Here is a 15103-nt window from a genome sequence, read left to right as displayed (position 1 = left end):
ATGTGTGTGTGTATCTGTGTATGTTGTCGTGACTCGCGACATCATAAAGATCCCGACTCAACGGACATGAAAGACATTTACGTTTCTTGATTTGGAAAGTTTGTTTCTTTGTTTCTTTCTCAAACAAGATCAAATTTTAACGGAAAAAGGGCAGCTGCATCCACAGGCAGCTGCGCACAAAGAACATGCATAAAAATGGCGACCACGACCTTCATTTACGTGGCATGGTAACAAAAGGAACTAGTGCAGCGACAAACAGAAATGGAGAAGAAGTGAACAGCAAGGAGAGCGAATCGCTAAAATGCACTAGCCTACTGTCTGTACAGTCAGGAGTTAGTGAACACGCAGTCACGTGGTCACGTACACATAAACGTCATACCAATACGTCATCATGGTCATGCATAACAAAAGGAAAGGAAAGGAAAGTCACGCGCGTGAGCAACACAAATCAAGAGCGCGAAAATACTCACGGGACGAAAACATAACGAAGAATTTGTTTGTGAACAAAATGCAAAGAATAGAGAAACGAAGGATTGCTTCGAAGCTACTTCGAAGTAGAATGAAATCAATCACTAGAAAGGATGATGGGGAACTAGACTTCGGCTAACCCAAGCGTGGAATCAGCCACAACGTAAGCAATTGCGCAAGCAAGAGAGTACAAAATCATCGTCACGTAATGCAAATATAAATTGGTTATTCCGAATTCATGTACATGTATTTCATCGCGACGTTCGCGACACTCCCCACAACAGAGAAGAAGAGCGATTGTAATTGCAGTAGTGTAGACAAAGTGTAAATGAGTGTGTGGTGATTGCTTAGTGTTCAACAAGAGAGTGTACTGTGTATAAATACATTCATGCAGACTATTTACAGAGTTATACTGCACCTTGACTTATTAGGTTCTTCAGGTTAGCACGGGAACCAGCGGCTGCTCGGCGTGTTGGTCGAGCTGGTTGTTGCTGTGTAGGTTGTGCAGGCTGTACAGGCTGTGCAGGTTGTGCAGGTTGTGCGAGCGGCGGGTCATCGTGCTTTGCATCGTGATTCTCCGCTTGCACAATTGGGTACAACAGACATAGTGGACGTTGGATCTGCCGCTTGGATGGCAGAACAACTGTTGCAGATCTGATTTCACCATCATTACTGTTGTGCAGTTTGTCAATTCGTCCAATTAACCAAGAGCCGCGTGGCATCTTTTCTTCCTTGACTAGGACAACAGTATCCACAGCAGGTGGATCATGTGCTTGCAGTCTTCCATGCGGAAGTGCAGTCTGACCACGTTCACGTAGCGTGGGTAGATACGAATACTGCCATTCTGACCAAAAGGTCTGTAGTAGGCGTTGACCATCCGTCCAGGCAGTTAGCAATGTGTTAGCCAAAGACGTGTCAGGCTCAAACGTCGGGTCATTACCAAAGTCTCCCTCCATACCAGGAGTGCCCAACTTCGGGTTTAAAGACAAGAAATGGTTGGGAGTAAGAACATTACCAAAATCCAATTCGTTTCCAACGTAGACCAGTGGACGTGCATTAATTATCGCCTCCGCCTCCATTAGAAACGTATTGAGCATATCACGGTTTGGAATTGAAGTGCCCACTGTCTTTCGTAGGACCCTTTTCACTGATTGTACTAAGCGCTCGTATGCGCCGCCCATCCATGGAGACAGCTGTACTATGAATTTCCATTGTATTCCATTCGTAGCACAGTACGAAGTAAAGTCATCGGTGTGGTTCACGTCATTCCAAACTTCACCAATGACGTTCGAGGCAGTGTGAAATTGTTTTGCATTATCTGACAAAACTTCAATCGGCGTACCTCTACGGGCAATAAATCTACGAAAGCCCAGTAGAAATGAGGCTGTTGTCATGTCTTCCATTAGCTCGAGGTGGATTGCGCGGGTAGTCAAACATGTGAACAGGCAAACCCATACCTTGCATTTCTCGCTTTCCTTGGTCATTGTCATTGGGCCGAAGTAATCGATACCAGTGTACGAGAATGGTATGCACCTGTTAACACGCTTGCTCGGCAGTGGAGCAAAATCCGGCATTGGGTATGGTTTCGCTTCCCATTTCTTGCAGTGGTAGCAGCTGTGCAATATTGTCTGCACGGTGGCCCGCCCACGAGTTATCCAGAAACGCTTACGCACCTCCATGAGCGTCTGGCTAGTACCGGAGTGCCGAACGCGAGCGTGGCACAGTTGCACGATTAGCCTCGTGGCAGGATGTTTCCGTGGCAGCAGTATTGGACCAGATTCTGGAAACCTAGCATTCTTCATGCGCCCTGCTCACCGAATTAGGCCGTTGGTATCGATAAGTAGACCGAGTTTGGTAACGAGTTCCATTTTTTGTTTTTTCTGAATTGCATTTTTAATTTCACCAAATTCTTGACCTTGGATAACTTGTACACATTCCATTTCAGCTTCCTTGATATTGGTTGTGGTTAGTTGTGTTTGTTGTTTGCATTTGCCTTGCAGCTTCTGTACTGCCAGTTTCACGTAAGCCATTACGCGTACCGCTTTCGACCAACTGGAATACCTTTCGATAGAGATGAAAGGACCCTCCCCAGGGCAAGAGTTGATTGCGACAGATACCTCAGTGGGTGGTTCTGAGACCATTGCTGCAGCTGTGGTAAGTGAAGGGGATGGTAGTTCACCGAGTGAGCTGGTATCACCGCGTAGCCATTCAGGACCCTCCCACCAGAGTTTGCTGTCGTGCAATGCAGCAGCTGTCGCACCACGTGAGGGTAGGTCAGCAGGATTGCAATCCGTATTGACGTACTTGAATGCAATTGTCGGATTCGACCGGATTTCCATTAGTCGCCGCTGGACAAACACAGATTGCTGGTTCGTGCCATTGATCCAGTGTAGAACACAAGTTGAATCGGACCACAGAACAGTGCGGTGGAGATCAAATGGCAGTGTGTTCTGGAGGAATTTGATAAGCCGAGAACCGATTAGCGCTGCCATCAACTCCAAACGAGGAATTGTCATTTGTTTGAGTGGAGCTACCTTCGTCTTGCTGACGAGCAGGACTGTGGCCACAGCGGTGGCGCTTTCTTCACGGAGATAGGCAACCGTACCGTACGATTTTTCGGATGCGTCGCAGAACACATGAAGTTCGCGGCGAGTGACAGATGCTGGGTCAAGACCAGTGAAACGGTGGAGCTTGAACGTGTCTGCTTTGTCCAGGTCTTGGGCAATAGCCTGCCAATCATCTGCAATGCTGTTGGGAACCGGATCATCCCAGTCGAGCTTTGCTTTCCAGATGTCCTGGATCAGAAGTTTGGCTCGAACAAACAGAGGTGACAGGTAGCCAACGGGATCGTAAAAGCGAGCAGCAGCGGAGATGATGCTGCGCTTGGTGTTGGCGTGTTTGTGAGCCACATTAGGAGAAATGACATTGAGAGTGTCCTCTTTCGTATCCCAAGCCAGGCCGAGGCATTTCACATTGTTGGATGTGGCCTTGTCGAAGTCTGGCAGGGTGTGGTTAAATGTATCACTGTTAGATGACCATTCACGGAGATTCATAGCGGCGTCGTTGAATAGGCTCTTTGCAGAATCATAGAGAGTACTGGCTTCATCAGCCGTGTTGCGCCCAGTTATCACATTGTCCACATAGGTGGAGTCGCGGATTTCAGAACCGAGCGTGCTGTTGCTGTTGTCGAGATGGTGATGAATGGTGGCAGACAGCAAGAACGGGCTGGAAATAACACCAAACGGGATTCGACAGAAACGATATGTCACCAGGTTTGCTGGTGAGACTGGTTGAGAAATGTCCTTGAGCCACAGAAAGCGGGTGTAGTCCCGGTCTGGTTCGTCGAGGCCCACTTGGAGGAATGCCTTCTCAATATCGCTGGTGATCCCAACAGGGAACAGGCGAAAACGGACCAGTATGCCACCCAGGTCGGGAAGCAAGCTGGGGCCGCTGTGAAGGCAGTCATTGAGGCTGTTTCCATCCTTGTTGGTTTTTGCTGACGCATCGTATACGATGCGGAGTTTGGTTGTTGTGCTGGCCTGGCGCTGAACGCAGTGGTGTGGCAAATAGTGGACCGGCCCAGTGGGCACGGCATTCGGGACTTCCTCGATAATACCACTTGCGTGTTGGTCTCTGATTGTCTGGTCGTAGTGCCGTAGGATGTCTGGCTGTGTAGAAAGCCGCTTGATTAGGGAGACGAGTCGACCTCTGGCCAGCTCATAGTTCACTTGCGGAGCTTTTTCCTTCCACGGCCAGTTGACGGTGTAGCGACCGTTTTCTTTGCGTATTGTGGCGTTGAAGTGTTCTCTCACCATGTCGTTGTCTGTTGTTTCTGGGTTGTCATTAATGCCCAGACTCTCAAGGCTCCACAGATCTTCGAGTGCAGGTAAGGTGTCATCCGCTATGGAATCCGCCGACAGATGCATGACGGTGTCTGGGGGCGTATCACCAGACACTTTGCCAGACGGAATAAACCCTAACTTGGACTCGACCAGCACTAGGTCAGCGGTAACGGATATGACCTGAGGGCCAATGAGGTGATGGTAATGATCACTTCCAATTAGTACGTCGACAACCACGCTCTCTGTTGCAAGGGGCGTGGGTTCAGCAAGATTTACAGACTGCAGAACCGGATATTTGGTGTAATCGAGTGGAAAGCGTTGGATGGGACATGTTATGTTGTCGACTACGTTGGCTATGACCGTAACGGTGGAGCCATCATCACACCCGACAGAGAGTTGCACACGTGGCAGACAGACAACTTTGCGGGTACTGTCGCCAAAGCCAGCCATGGCGATGGTGTCTGAACCATTGGCATCAAGTTGAAGTGCCTGTTGTGCTTCCTGTGTAATAAAAGACCGTGACGACCCAGTGTCAAACATGAGCCGCGCGGGCTGGGTAATTGTGGCGCCGCCAATTGTGGCTACTGCTGTTTGCAGGATGACTGCATCCTGTTGTTGGCTGGGAGAGCTAGGAGCTGTGACACATGTTGTGTTGGCTTTGATTGGTGGTTTCGATTGTTGTTGTTGTTGGTGGCCAGTTCCGAATTTGGAAGGGCAGAGACTGCGGTGGTGTGTCTTCTTGTGGCAATGTGCACAAGCCCAGGGGTTCGGACAAGCCGGAGCCATATGGCTGTCCCGGAAACAAATGAAGCACCGACCCTGGATTTGCTGGCGTCTGGTCTCTAAAGTTCTGTACCGGTCACATTCATCTGTGTAATGGGCTTCCTTGCAAAAGAAGCATTTTGCGCGTTGTGGTTTCTTGACCGAAACTGCCAACGTCTGGACTGGCCGCATGTCGCCAGGGCTGGCATTCGTGGACCGCGGTACAGTCATGCTTGACTGTGCAGAACCGACTGATGTTGGTCGAGCTGCTGCTTCCTTTGCCATGATATAGTCATGTAAATGTTTGCGGAGACGGTCGGCGGACCACGTCTCCTCACCTTTAGCTAATTCCAGTTGAAACATGGCAGGACTCGGCAGCTTTGACGTGATCAGAGACACAAAAATCCCTTGGTCACAGTCTTCGCCAATAGCACTGAGCGCCCGGATGTGTTTTTCAACTGTGTCGTACAACTGGCGCAGTGATGTGGCCGTGTCATAGGCCGGTGGCAGATCGACCAGTGCTGAATAGTGGGCATTCAGCACCATTTGCTGCCTGCCGAACCGTTCTTTGAGTAATTCGACAGCAATTGGGTAGTGGTCGTTGTCGAGGACGATCCCATCAAGGACGTTGCGTGCCGTGCCCGACAAACATGTTTTTAGATACGCCAGTTTCTCTGCGTGGGATAAAGACGGGTTCTCGTGTACCGTGGATTGAAATACATCCCAGAATTCGGAAAATTTGAGGACGTCACCCCTGAAATTTGGTAATTCCAGTTTTGGTAATCGTACATGATGGGGATGCGTGGACTGTGATTCGGAACGCCCGGTGAGTGTATGGATGGCATCCAATAGAGATTGTGTTGTTTTGTTTTGCACATTGACAAGGTTTTGAATACCATGCGGATCCTCCGCTGGCAATGGGGCTTGGACCATCGCCATTTGTTTATTGTGTCTGATTGCCACTTGTTTTAATTTTCTGATTTTTGAGACCGCTGATTCTACCAAGACTGTCATTCCATTAATTTCCAGTTTCAGTGATTCAACTTGGGCACGTTGTCCCTTGGTGGATGCGGGCATTTGAGCAACACCATTCGAAAATTGATTCAATTTGATTTCTAATCGTTCGACAATACTTTCAAAGCTTACCAGGAAGTCTTCAACGTCATTCGGGGGCACGTGCCCGGCAATAAACCGGTCAGCATCGTGCTCCTCCTGTTGCAGATCTCGCACCAGGCATTGAATTGAGCTGCTTACAGAAGTCAGTTGCACCGGTAGGGTGACCGTATCCATTTTCGACGTATCACTGTTGGAGCCTGACTCTGCTTGTCCGGACCCTGACGTTCCTCCTTCCGTCGAGGCCATGGTTGATTAAACGGGGTTTCAGCACCAAATTTTCATGTCGTGACTCGCGACATCATAAAGATCCCGACTCAACGGACATGAAAGACATTTACGTTTCTTGATTTGGAAAGTTTGTTTCTTTGTTTCTTTCTCAAACAAGATCAAATTTTAACGGAAAAAGGGCAGCTGCATCCACAGGCAGCTGCGCACAAAGAACATGCATAAAAATGGCGACCACGACCTTCATTTACGTGGCATGGTAACAAAAGGAACTAGTGCAGCGACAAACAGAAATGGAGAAGAAGTGAACAGCAAGGAGAGCGAATCGCTAAAATGCACTAGCCTACTGTCTGTACAGTCAGGAGTTAGTGAACACGCAGTCACGTGGTCACGTACACATAAACGTCATACCAATACGTCATCATGGTCATGCATAACAAAAGGAAAGGAAAGGAAAGTCACGCGCGTGAGCAACACAAATCAAGAGCGCGAAAATACTCACGGGACGAAAACATAACGAAGAATTTGTTTGTGAACAAAATGCAAAGAATAGAGAAACGAAGGATTGCTTCGAAGCTACTTCGAAGTAGAATGAAATCAATCACTAGAAAGGACGATGGGGAACTAGACTTCGGCTAACCCAAGCGTGGAATCAGCCACAACGTAAGCAATTGCGCAAGCAAGAGAGTACAAAATCATCGTCACGTAATGCAAATATAAATTGGTTATTCCGAATTCATGTACATGTATTTCATCGCGACGTTCGCGACATATGTGTCTGTGTGCGTGTGTGTGTGTGTGTGTGTGTGTGTGTGTGTGTGTGTGTGCGTGTGTGTGCGTGTGTTGGGTTGTGGGTAGGGTGTGTTGGGTTGTGGGTAGGGTGTGCATGTGTGCATGTGGGTGTTCGTGCACATGTGTGTGTGTGTGTGTGTGTGTGTGTGTGTGTGTGTGTGTGTGTGTGTGTGTGTGTGTGTGTGTGTCGTGTTCGTGCACATGTGTGTATGTGTGGGTGTGTTGGTGGCTGCATGGACCAGTCAGTGTTTACATTATATTCAACAAATCACCGCACGAAAGGGTTTGCTCACCACACTGGAGCTCGCGCTATTCCGCCGACTTTACTTGACACTTGACTGACTCACGACTGCCATCCAGAGCACACGAGAAGTCCATCCAACCTTCGACCCGGCAAACCTGCAAGAAAGCACCACTCCCTGCTCAATACACAGTGTTTCGGGGAATTCACCCCTCATCAGTTGAGCTTGAGTAGGCTGAGGAAGATTGTGCCTGAAGAGCTCCACTTATAATAGTGCTCTCCAGACACAAACATCACCAGGGATACAAACTTACAGAGACGCTCCATTTCCAGCGCGACAAACACCTCGTGAACACCAGATAGCAGCGCGAGTCAGTGTCGCTCCTGGACGGTGAGACCAGACGTTGAGGACCCTCGGTCATTCGCAACGCTGTCACCTCCAAACCAACTAGTCGCAAGCCCGCGCTGGGCACAACAGTACGAAGTAGTGGTTGCGACTTCGGCGATGAAATCACCGCACGTACTGTCTAGAAGTGTACGTCGGCGTCAAGGCTCGAGCGCTCGTGATCTGTACACGTTCAAAATGTTCTGTTGGCCAATTAATGGTCAGTTCTGGCTGCATGTTTGTCTATATAGGAATATAAATGTGTTGAATGCATGTAACCATGGTGACGATATGTAAGGCTGCAGCCGCACTACTCTCCAAGTGTCCATTCATCCGAAACAGTCCCGCTGGCTTTTGAATGTGCGATTTTGACTGAATTGAGGATCAAAAACCCACTTTAAATCTCAAATTTCTGAGTTTGGGATCTGCTTCTCCACACATTTTGCCATGGTATACCTGTCCTAATTTTGTAAAACCTTGCTGAAATTCTATTTCCCTTTTCTGGGACTTTTCTGGCCTCAAACGTGGCAAGGAGTAATTGCACGGGCCAGACAATGCAAGATGTACAACAAAAACAGAGAGGTTCCAGGCTATCCACTATAAATGCCTCTTTTTGGTATAAGTCGTCAAGGTCACATACGGGAAATCTAAAACGATCCATTATAATTAATAACCGCAATCAAATGGACAAGCTGAATCGACATTTGTGTATACTTTATTCATGCCATGTAAAACGGTGGAGACAATGTGCAATAAAACGATGACAATTTTTGAAGGACGATTCAAGCAGCTTAGGATTACACTTGAATAGTTTGCAGGCAACCTTCCTACACTCAAGAGAGCACTGCATTTCACACAAATCCATTGGAGGTATCGTTTCAACGATTCGGTCTTCATGACCATCATCAGGGATGAAGCTGACATGGAAAAACCGCAGTGCAAAAGAAGGAAGCAAAGCGCGTAGAGAAGTGCAAAGCATGTCATGGCGGGTGCATTACTACATGCACATGACAACACAGACACAAACAGCGAGGAAAGTAGGTTTTACGCTACAGCAGTGATACAAGCACAACTCCAGTCTCAAACCTCCAGTGAGGTATGTAGAACCCCGCGCCACTCGCAGTAAATAACAGTGGTATTGATGCGGGCAGAACGCACAGGTCAGTACCACGACATCCCATGCATGATTCTGTAGGTAAGGCCACCCTTTCTTTTTTCGTTGTTTAACGTCCGCGCCCGCGTACCTTTTTGCCTCCGACCTGAAAAAAAAACAAGAAAGTAGTAGTACCAATACTATGCGAAGTTGTAAATACATGATTGTGTAGTTTCACAGTGTGCCGATCATGACCTTAAACTTATAATCTTGCCTCCCGGGCATGCCTTTGTCTTGTGTTCTTTTTCTTTTTTTTGTTGGCTTTTAAATATCGTACGGTGTGTGCCCTAGTAAAAATCCAGATGTAATGAATTCATGACATGCTAACTCCATGCTATGTACCTGTTTTGTTGGATTCATCAGGCATGTGCTCCAATGTACCATCAAAGAGTGTTGTTCATGCCTGCAAGTGCCGCTAGACCCAGAAATATTGTATATATCGCATGCTTTACTGGTCAAAATGTTTGATTGGGGTTTCCAGTTTTTGGAATGGGCTTTTGTTTTTTTTCCGCCCTCCCGCGTACCTTTTCGCGAAAAAAAGGACGTTAAACAATGAATTAACAAAGGGTGGCCTAACTGAGTAAGAAAGATTATGTTGACCATGGTAGAATGTGGAAGAGCATACTCCATAAAATAAAATAAAGTGATTGCCAAGGTACGTGAAGGCATGCATTACCCACACATATGTTGTTTGTTGCTGTTGTGTTTATTTCAATTCGCCAACCAAACGGGCAGATCTGCCCAATGAAAAGGTGGCAAATGCAGATAGAAAGCAGTAATTAATGAAATTGGGGAGGGATGTAATAAGGATAGAGGTGGAGAGAAACTAAGCCAGCTGATCATCAAACAGGATGTTTGGTACTCTAGTTACTAAGGGTGTGCGGGATCATGCTGGCGCGGAACTGGCGGATCGTGAAGATGGCACGTAAACGGTTTTTTTTACAGAATGCACCTCCTACTGATAGACCATAACAAAGAGAGGAGAAGAAGAAGACAAAAAATAAAAATAATGATCGAGACAACAAAGGAGAAAGACAGAGAATGTACTAGTAGGGGCTCTCAGGGAGCCTGTGCCGGTGAGGCGGGACTAGCAATGCCGACCTAGGGTCTCGGCGTTAGTCCTATCCAGCACACCATAGACGAGATTACGAACTTGAGCACATGCAAATAGATAGGTGAGTGGGAGGGAGTTGATTGTGGGTATATGGGGTGTTACAGCGAGCCTGTAGCCCAATACCAGCGGCTTTGTCGTAGGTGCTGATGCACCTTGCCCTTGACCGACTGGAGGGACGTCAGGCGTGGCGGAGACTGCAGCACAGTTGGGGGCAAGTTGTTCCACTCGTCAATGATGCTGTAGGGGAAGCACCGTCGCACATAATCAGGAGAGGAAGCCGGGAGGACGTTCTGTATCTGAGACTCGTGGTGCACCGAACGGTCGGACCGAGTTCGAGGACATGTTCGTGGAGGAAGCTGTGGGGGGACCAGCGACGTTAGTTGCGGTGGCCCTGCCAGATATATCAGATTATACATATAGCTGAGGGCGGCGACCAATCTCCTTGCTGCCAAACTCTGGAGGAGGACATCAGGGCCAAGAATGTGGAGGGCGCGTCTCTGCACTCGATCGAGAAGGCGCAGATGGCTTGAAGCAGCTCCCATCCATACCAATGGCGCATACTCTAGGACTGGCCTCACAAAACCTCTGTAGACGGTTCGTTTACCAGCACCATCGAGTACGCGAGCAGCTTTGCGCTGGAAGCCCAGGCGAGAATTCGCCTTGAGTGCTGTGTTGTGGAGGTGGGTCTTGCAGGAGAGGCCCGAGTCAAATGTGATGCCGAGGAGTTATACCTCCGATAGCTCGGACACAGTGTGATCTCCAAACGTATATTGCTCGTATTCGGCTCAAAGATCGGTGATTTCTTCAAAACCACCATTTTCGGCCAATGCTTCGGCCGGCCGATTTGTGGAATGCCCACGGGCCGTGACGCAGGCGCGCACGAGCGGTCATGCCCAGTTGCCCACGACCCTGCAAAACATGTACATGTGAATGTATATTCGGCGAATTCGGCCAAAAGATCCGCGATTTTCTGAAAAGGCTACTTTTCGGCGAATTTTTCGGCCGGCCGATTTGGGAAAGGCCTAATCTCTGGCCGTGGACAGCGTCGTCAAAGCACTCTCGTCTGAGCCTCGGTGCCGCCACTCCCAACATACAAATATTTGGATAAAGACCATATACCTCTTCTCAAACAAGCACGAGTGCATGGGTGGGTACTTTCTTCGGATCATGGCGACAACAATCCTGCAATTTCACCGCTAATCTTAACTTCCACCAGCATTACATAAATATGAGTGGGAAATTCAAACAGAGAATTACGTTGCTATGTTACATGGCCCAGCGCCTTACTCCCAAAGCCATGATGCTCCTTTACAAGAGCTACGTTCGACCCGTTATAGAGTATGGTGTTGTGGTGTGGGCGTACCGACTACCTGCGTCTGATTTGTGTGAGCTAGACAAACTCCAAGCAAGATTCATCAGGTCGTACTTGCGACGGCGTAAGTTTCGATTTTCCTTCGACACGCCAAAGCAAGATCTGAACGCATTCGCCAAACTAGAATCACTGCAGTACCGTAGACAATTCATTAGCCTAGTTACATTGCACAAGTTTATTTTCAAATACCGGAACACCTTGGCTTAGTTCAGTTTTAATATTTCCCGTAGTGAGAGACGCCCCAACAAAATTATCCTCCCCAAAGCCTTGACAACATTCAAATCACTTTTTTTATTCAAAACCTCCCTTTTATGGAATTGTCTCCCACCCGGCCACGTCCCATTGACTTCGGAATCTTCTGTCCATGTATTCAAGAAAGAGCTGCGCAAACATTCTTGTCAGTATTCAGGTCTACTCGCTGGCATGCCGTTACCCTGTTCATCGTAGTCCCCCCCCCCCCCCCTTTCCCAGTCTGTACTCTCTTGTACCATCATCCTTCAATGCGACGGACCCCACGATAGGCGGTCAGCCTTTGGGTCATCCTAATAAAGTTATTATTATTATTATTTGTAAGAAAGGTTTGCTCCCCACTACTTCGTATTATTATTATTATTGTGCAAAACAAATCTCGCACGAACGTTCCCAATCATTTTCGCAAGCCGGAAAGTGGCGAGCGTTCACTCTGCAAAACCTCGCACATTTCGTTTCTCCAATATTCATGCGCAACTGCTCTCTGCATGCGCCAAGGGAAAAGTAAAAGGATCCATAGGCCCTATTCGTCTGCCCATAACAGCCAGCACCGAGGAGGGTCATCTGTAGGGACTCCGCAAGATTCCTTTCTGGCATCGTTGTACTGAGAAGCCCCATATGGCCATGGTAGATAGGCGATGTAGCGCTGGACGAATGCAAGGACCCGGATATGGAAGGTATGCTTCACACCATTTCTACTTATCAGGATCAATGGAATGTCAACTTCGACAGTCGTCGTGTGGATATGGCCCGTTTCGACTCTCTCAGTCTCTGCACAACTGATCTGATCTCGACATCTCAGCGCCCGCGTCAAAGTGAAGAGATTGCAATTCGCCTACCCATAAGAAGCTCTTGTGAGAACACAAACACCCATAGAGATACGCTGTCCGTACCCAATGCTTGCCTAATGCTTGCCCACCGTATGATCAAGTGGTGATGTTCCACCAGCCAACGTGCAACACGAAGGAGGGCTACCATTAGAGACTCCCGCAAACTCCCTTTGCGGCACCGTTGCACTGAGAAACCCGACTGTAGATGGGTGTGCTGCTGGGTATTAATGCCATACCAAGGAGAATCGACTCTCATTCGACAAGAACAAGAGACTAGGGAGAAGGAGAGGACAAGAGTGCCTACCAGTTACAAACACGCTGCTGCCGACTACGAAAGCTTGTCCATAATGGCTTTTAGCATGGTAAGAGACCACCATTATTGCTAGGTGTGACTTTCTGCTGCACATGTTGTTTATGAGTACGAGTACAGGTCCTCCCTCGTTAGTAGATAATCTCTGGGCCATCGAAAAAAATCTTATAACGAGACTTATCTTGTAGCAGGACTTGCAGCTAAAGGTGAAATAGGCACTACTTCGTACTTACCGGGGCTACCCTCGATACAACATAAATTATCGATGCTTCAACTCGTTATAAAATAATTGAAAATCTCCAACATAACTCTTCCTTGGATGCAAAGGATCGTCCATATTCACGAATACAGTACATAGATTATTACGTTTCGTCTTTCTGCTTTATCCGACGTGTTTTGGCCTTGGTCCTGCATGGTCAGTATTATCTTATACTGAGGGTTTGGCACTCCAGGGACCTGGGCAAAGGGTCGTTATAACGAATTTTATGTACTAACGGATTATGTTGTAACCGGACCTGTAAACAGTTGTATAGACCACGTTTCGCCAGGGGATTTCAGATTTCTATTTACTAACGGGGTTTACAAATATTACACAGCAATTTGTATTACTTTTGTATTACTTGCTCTGTCCAGTGGACATTGTGCACTGTAAGCAGCCTAGGGACTTTAGACCACTGTCTACTTACGGGGTTTATGTACTAACCGGACTCGTTATAATGAGGAAGGACCTGTGTTATTATTATTTTAATTAAGGCTATAATTAGTATAAGTGAAGCGGGCATTACGAAATGATGAATGAGAATACGTCATTATTATTTTTATTATTATTATTATTTAGGAATGGGTTTGCTCCCACACTGGAGCTCACGCTATTCCGCCGACGACTTGACACTTGACTGACTTACGACTGCCATCCAGAGAACACGAGAAGTCCATCGAACCTTCGACTAGCTTCGGAATAGCGCAAGCTCCAGTGTGGGAGCAAACCCATTCCTAAACAACATCATCGCCGAAGTCGCAACCTCTATTTCGTATAATTATTATTATTATTAATATCAAATTTTGAAAGGGCAATCCCCACAGGCCTAAGGCCTTCTTAGAAGGTACCCTACGAGTACTTGTGTCTAATCTAAAAATGGCAATGAACAAAAAAATATAAAAAATACGTTGAAAAAGGAGAAGGAAAAAATGTTACGAGTTATGACTAACTGTCCACCAACGTATTCAGATCTTATATAGTCAGCGAGTGCGACAAAATGACACAAAACTGACAAGGATATACGGCGAAACGTACGTCGTGTGGAACTACTTGTTATTGTACATAACTAGTCCATCATTTATGATGGTGGAGTTCAGTAGTATGTTGACGATTCGGTTTGTTACAATTCATCTTTGCTTAGCTTCCCCTTTCTACGTTCATTACATAAACTTGAGCCTCCCAAGTTGGGTGGTCAGTGGCTTTGCGTTGGCGAGTTGTAGTAAGGCCAGTATGTCCAATAGTCTTACTAGTTTCGTCATCATCCAGTAACTTTCGCATTCTTTATTGCCGTGATGCGTAGCTCGTGCTCTTCTTCGTTGCGTTTTCCTTCCCCTCTTGGACCTTTCCGAGCCTGAGCCTTCCACGTTGGAAGGTTGTTGGCTTGAGCTTTGGAGAAGTGTTGGAGCTAGGTGTCAGGTCGCCGAATGTTTCAGTACTCCTTGACAGTTTTGTGCCATTTTGTCGCACTCGCTGACTGTATAAGATCTGGGAACGTTGGTGGACAGTAGTCATAACTCGTAACATTTTGTCCTTCTCGTTTTTTCACCATAATATAGATATAGTTAAATACCCATGGCTGTAGATAGCAAGCTGTTTCGGTCACAAATGCCTCATCAGTATGTAGGATATAGTATGTAGGACTCAGTAGCCCAGCAATCCTCTATATGTGGTCATTGCTCTATATATGGTCAAATTGTTCACAGGTCGCTATACATGGTCACTCTATATGTGATCATAATTATGCAATGTGTCTTGTCTATATCTGGGCATAATAACATGGCAGACAGCACACACACGCACCTACACATGGCCACTCTAGATGTGGTCACCTCAACTGCTAACTGAAATCGTACTAGTACATTGTATGTGGTCACAATTCAGAACATAATTATCATTGCGGCGTGGGGTAACGACACACACACACACAAACACACATGCACGCACAGACACACACACATCATTTACATCTCCTCGACGTAAACACT

General features: G+C 47.2%; 1 protein-coding gene across 1 annotated transcript; it reads right to left on the bottom strand.

Annotated features, from left to right (window-relative positions):
• Window positions 1–875: 875 nt before the first annotated feature.
• Window positions 876–6434, bottom strand: LOC135819026 (uncharacterized). The gene is made up of 4 exons (XM_065332175.1): window positions 6206–6434; window positions 2530–5746; window positions 1926–2157; window positions 876–1439 (listed from the first exon to the last, which is right to left on the bottom strand). Exons 1-4 carry the CDS (start codon window positions 6432–6434, stop codon window positions 876–878), a joined length of 4242 nt encoding a protein of 1413 aa, XP_065188247.1.
• Window positions 6435–15103: the final 8669 nt, after the last annotated feature.

Source organism: Sycon ciliatum, chromosome 6 (assembly GCF_964019385.1).
Source record: "Sycon ciliatum chromosome 6, ocSycCili1.1, whole genome shotgun sequence".
Lineage (NCBI taxonomy): Eukaryota > Metazoa > Porifera > Calcarea > Leucosolenida > Sycettidae > Sycon > Sycon ciliatum.
Note: the sequence above shows the minus strand (reverse complement) of the source record. Positions and strands in the feature narration are given on the sequence as shown.

Coding starts and splice junctions, on each gene's coding strand:
- LOC135819026 (XM_065332175.1), bottom strand. CDS start 6,434: ATGGCCTCGACGGAAGGAGGAACGTCAGGGTCCGGACAAGCAGAGTCA. Junction 5,747..6,205: donor CTTCCTGGTAAGCTTTGAAA/GTATTGTCGAAC, acceptor TATCCCACGCAG/AGAAACTGGCGTATCTAAAA. Junction 2,158..2,529: donor CCTTTCATCTCTATCGAAAG/GTATTCCAGTTG, acceptor CTCCGGTACTAG/CCAGACGCTCATGGAGGTGC.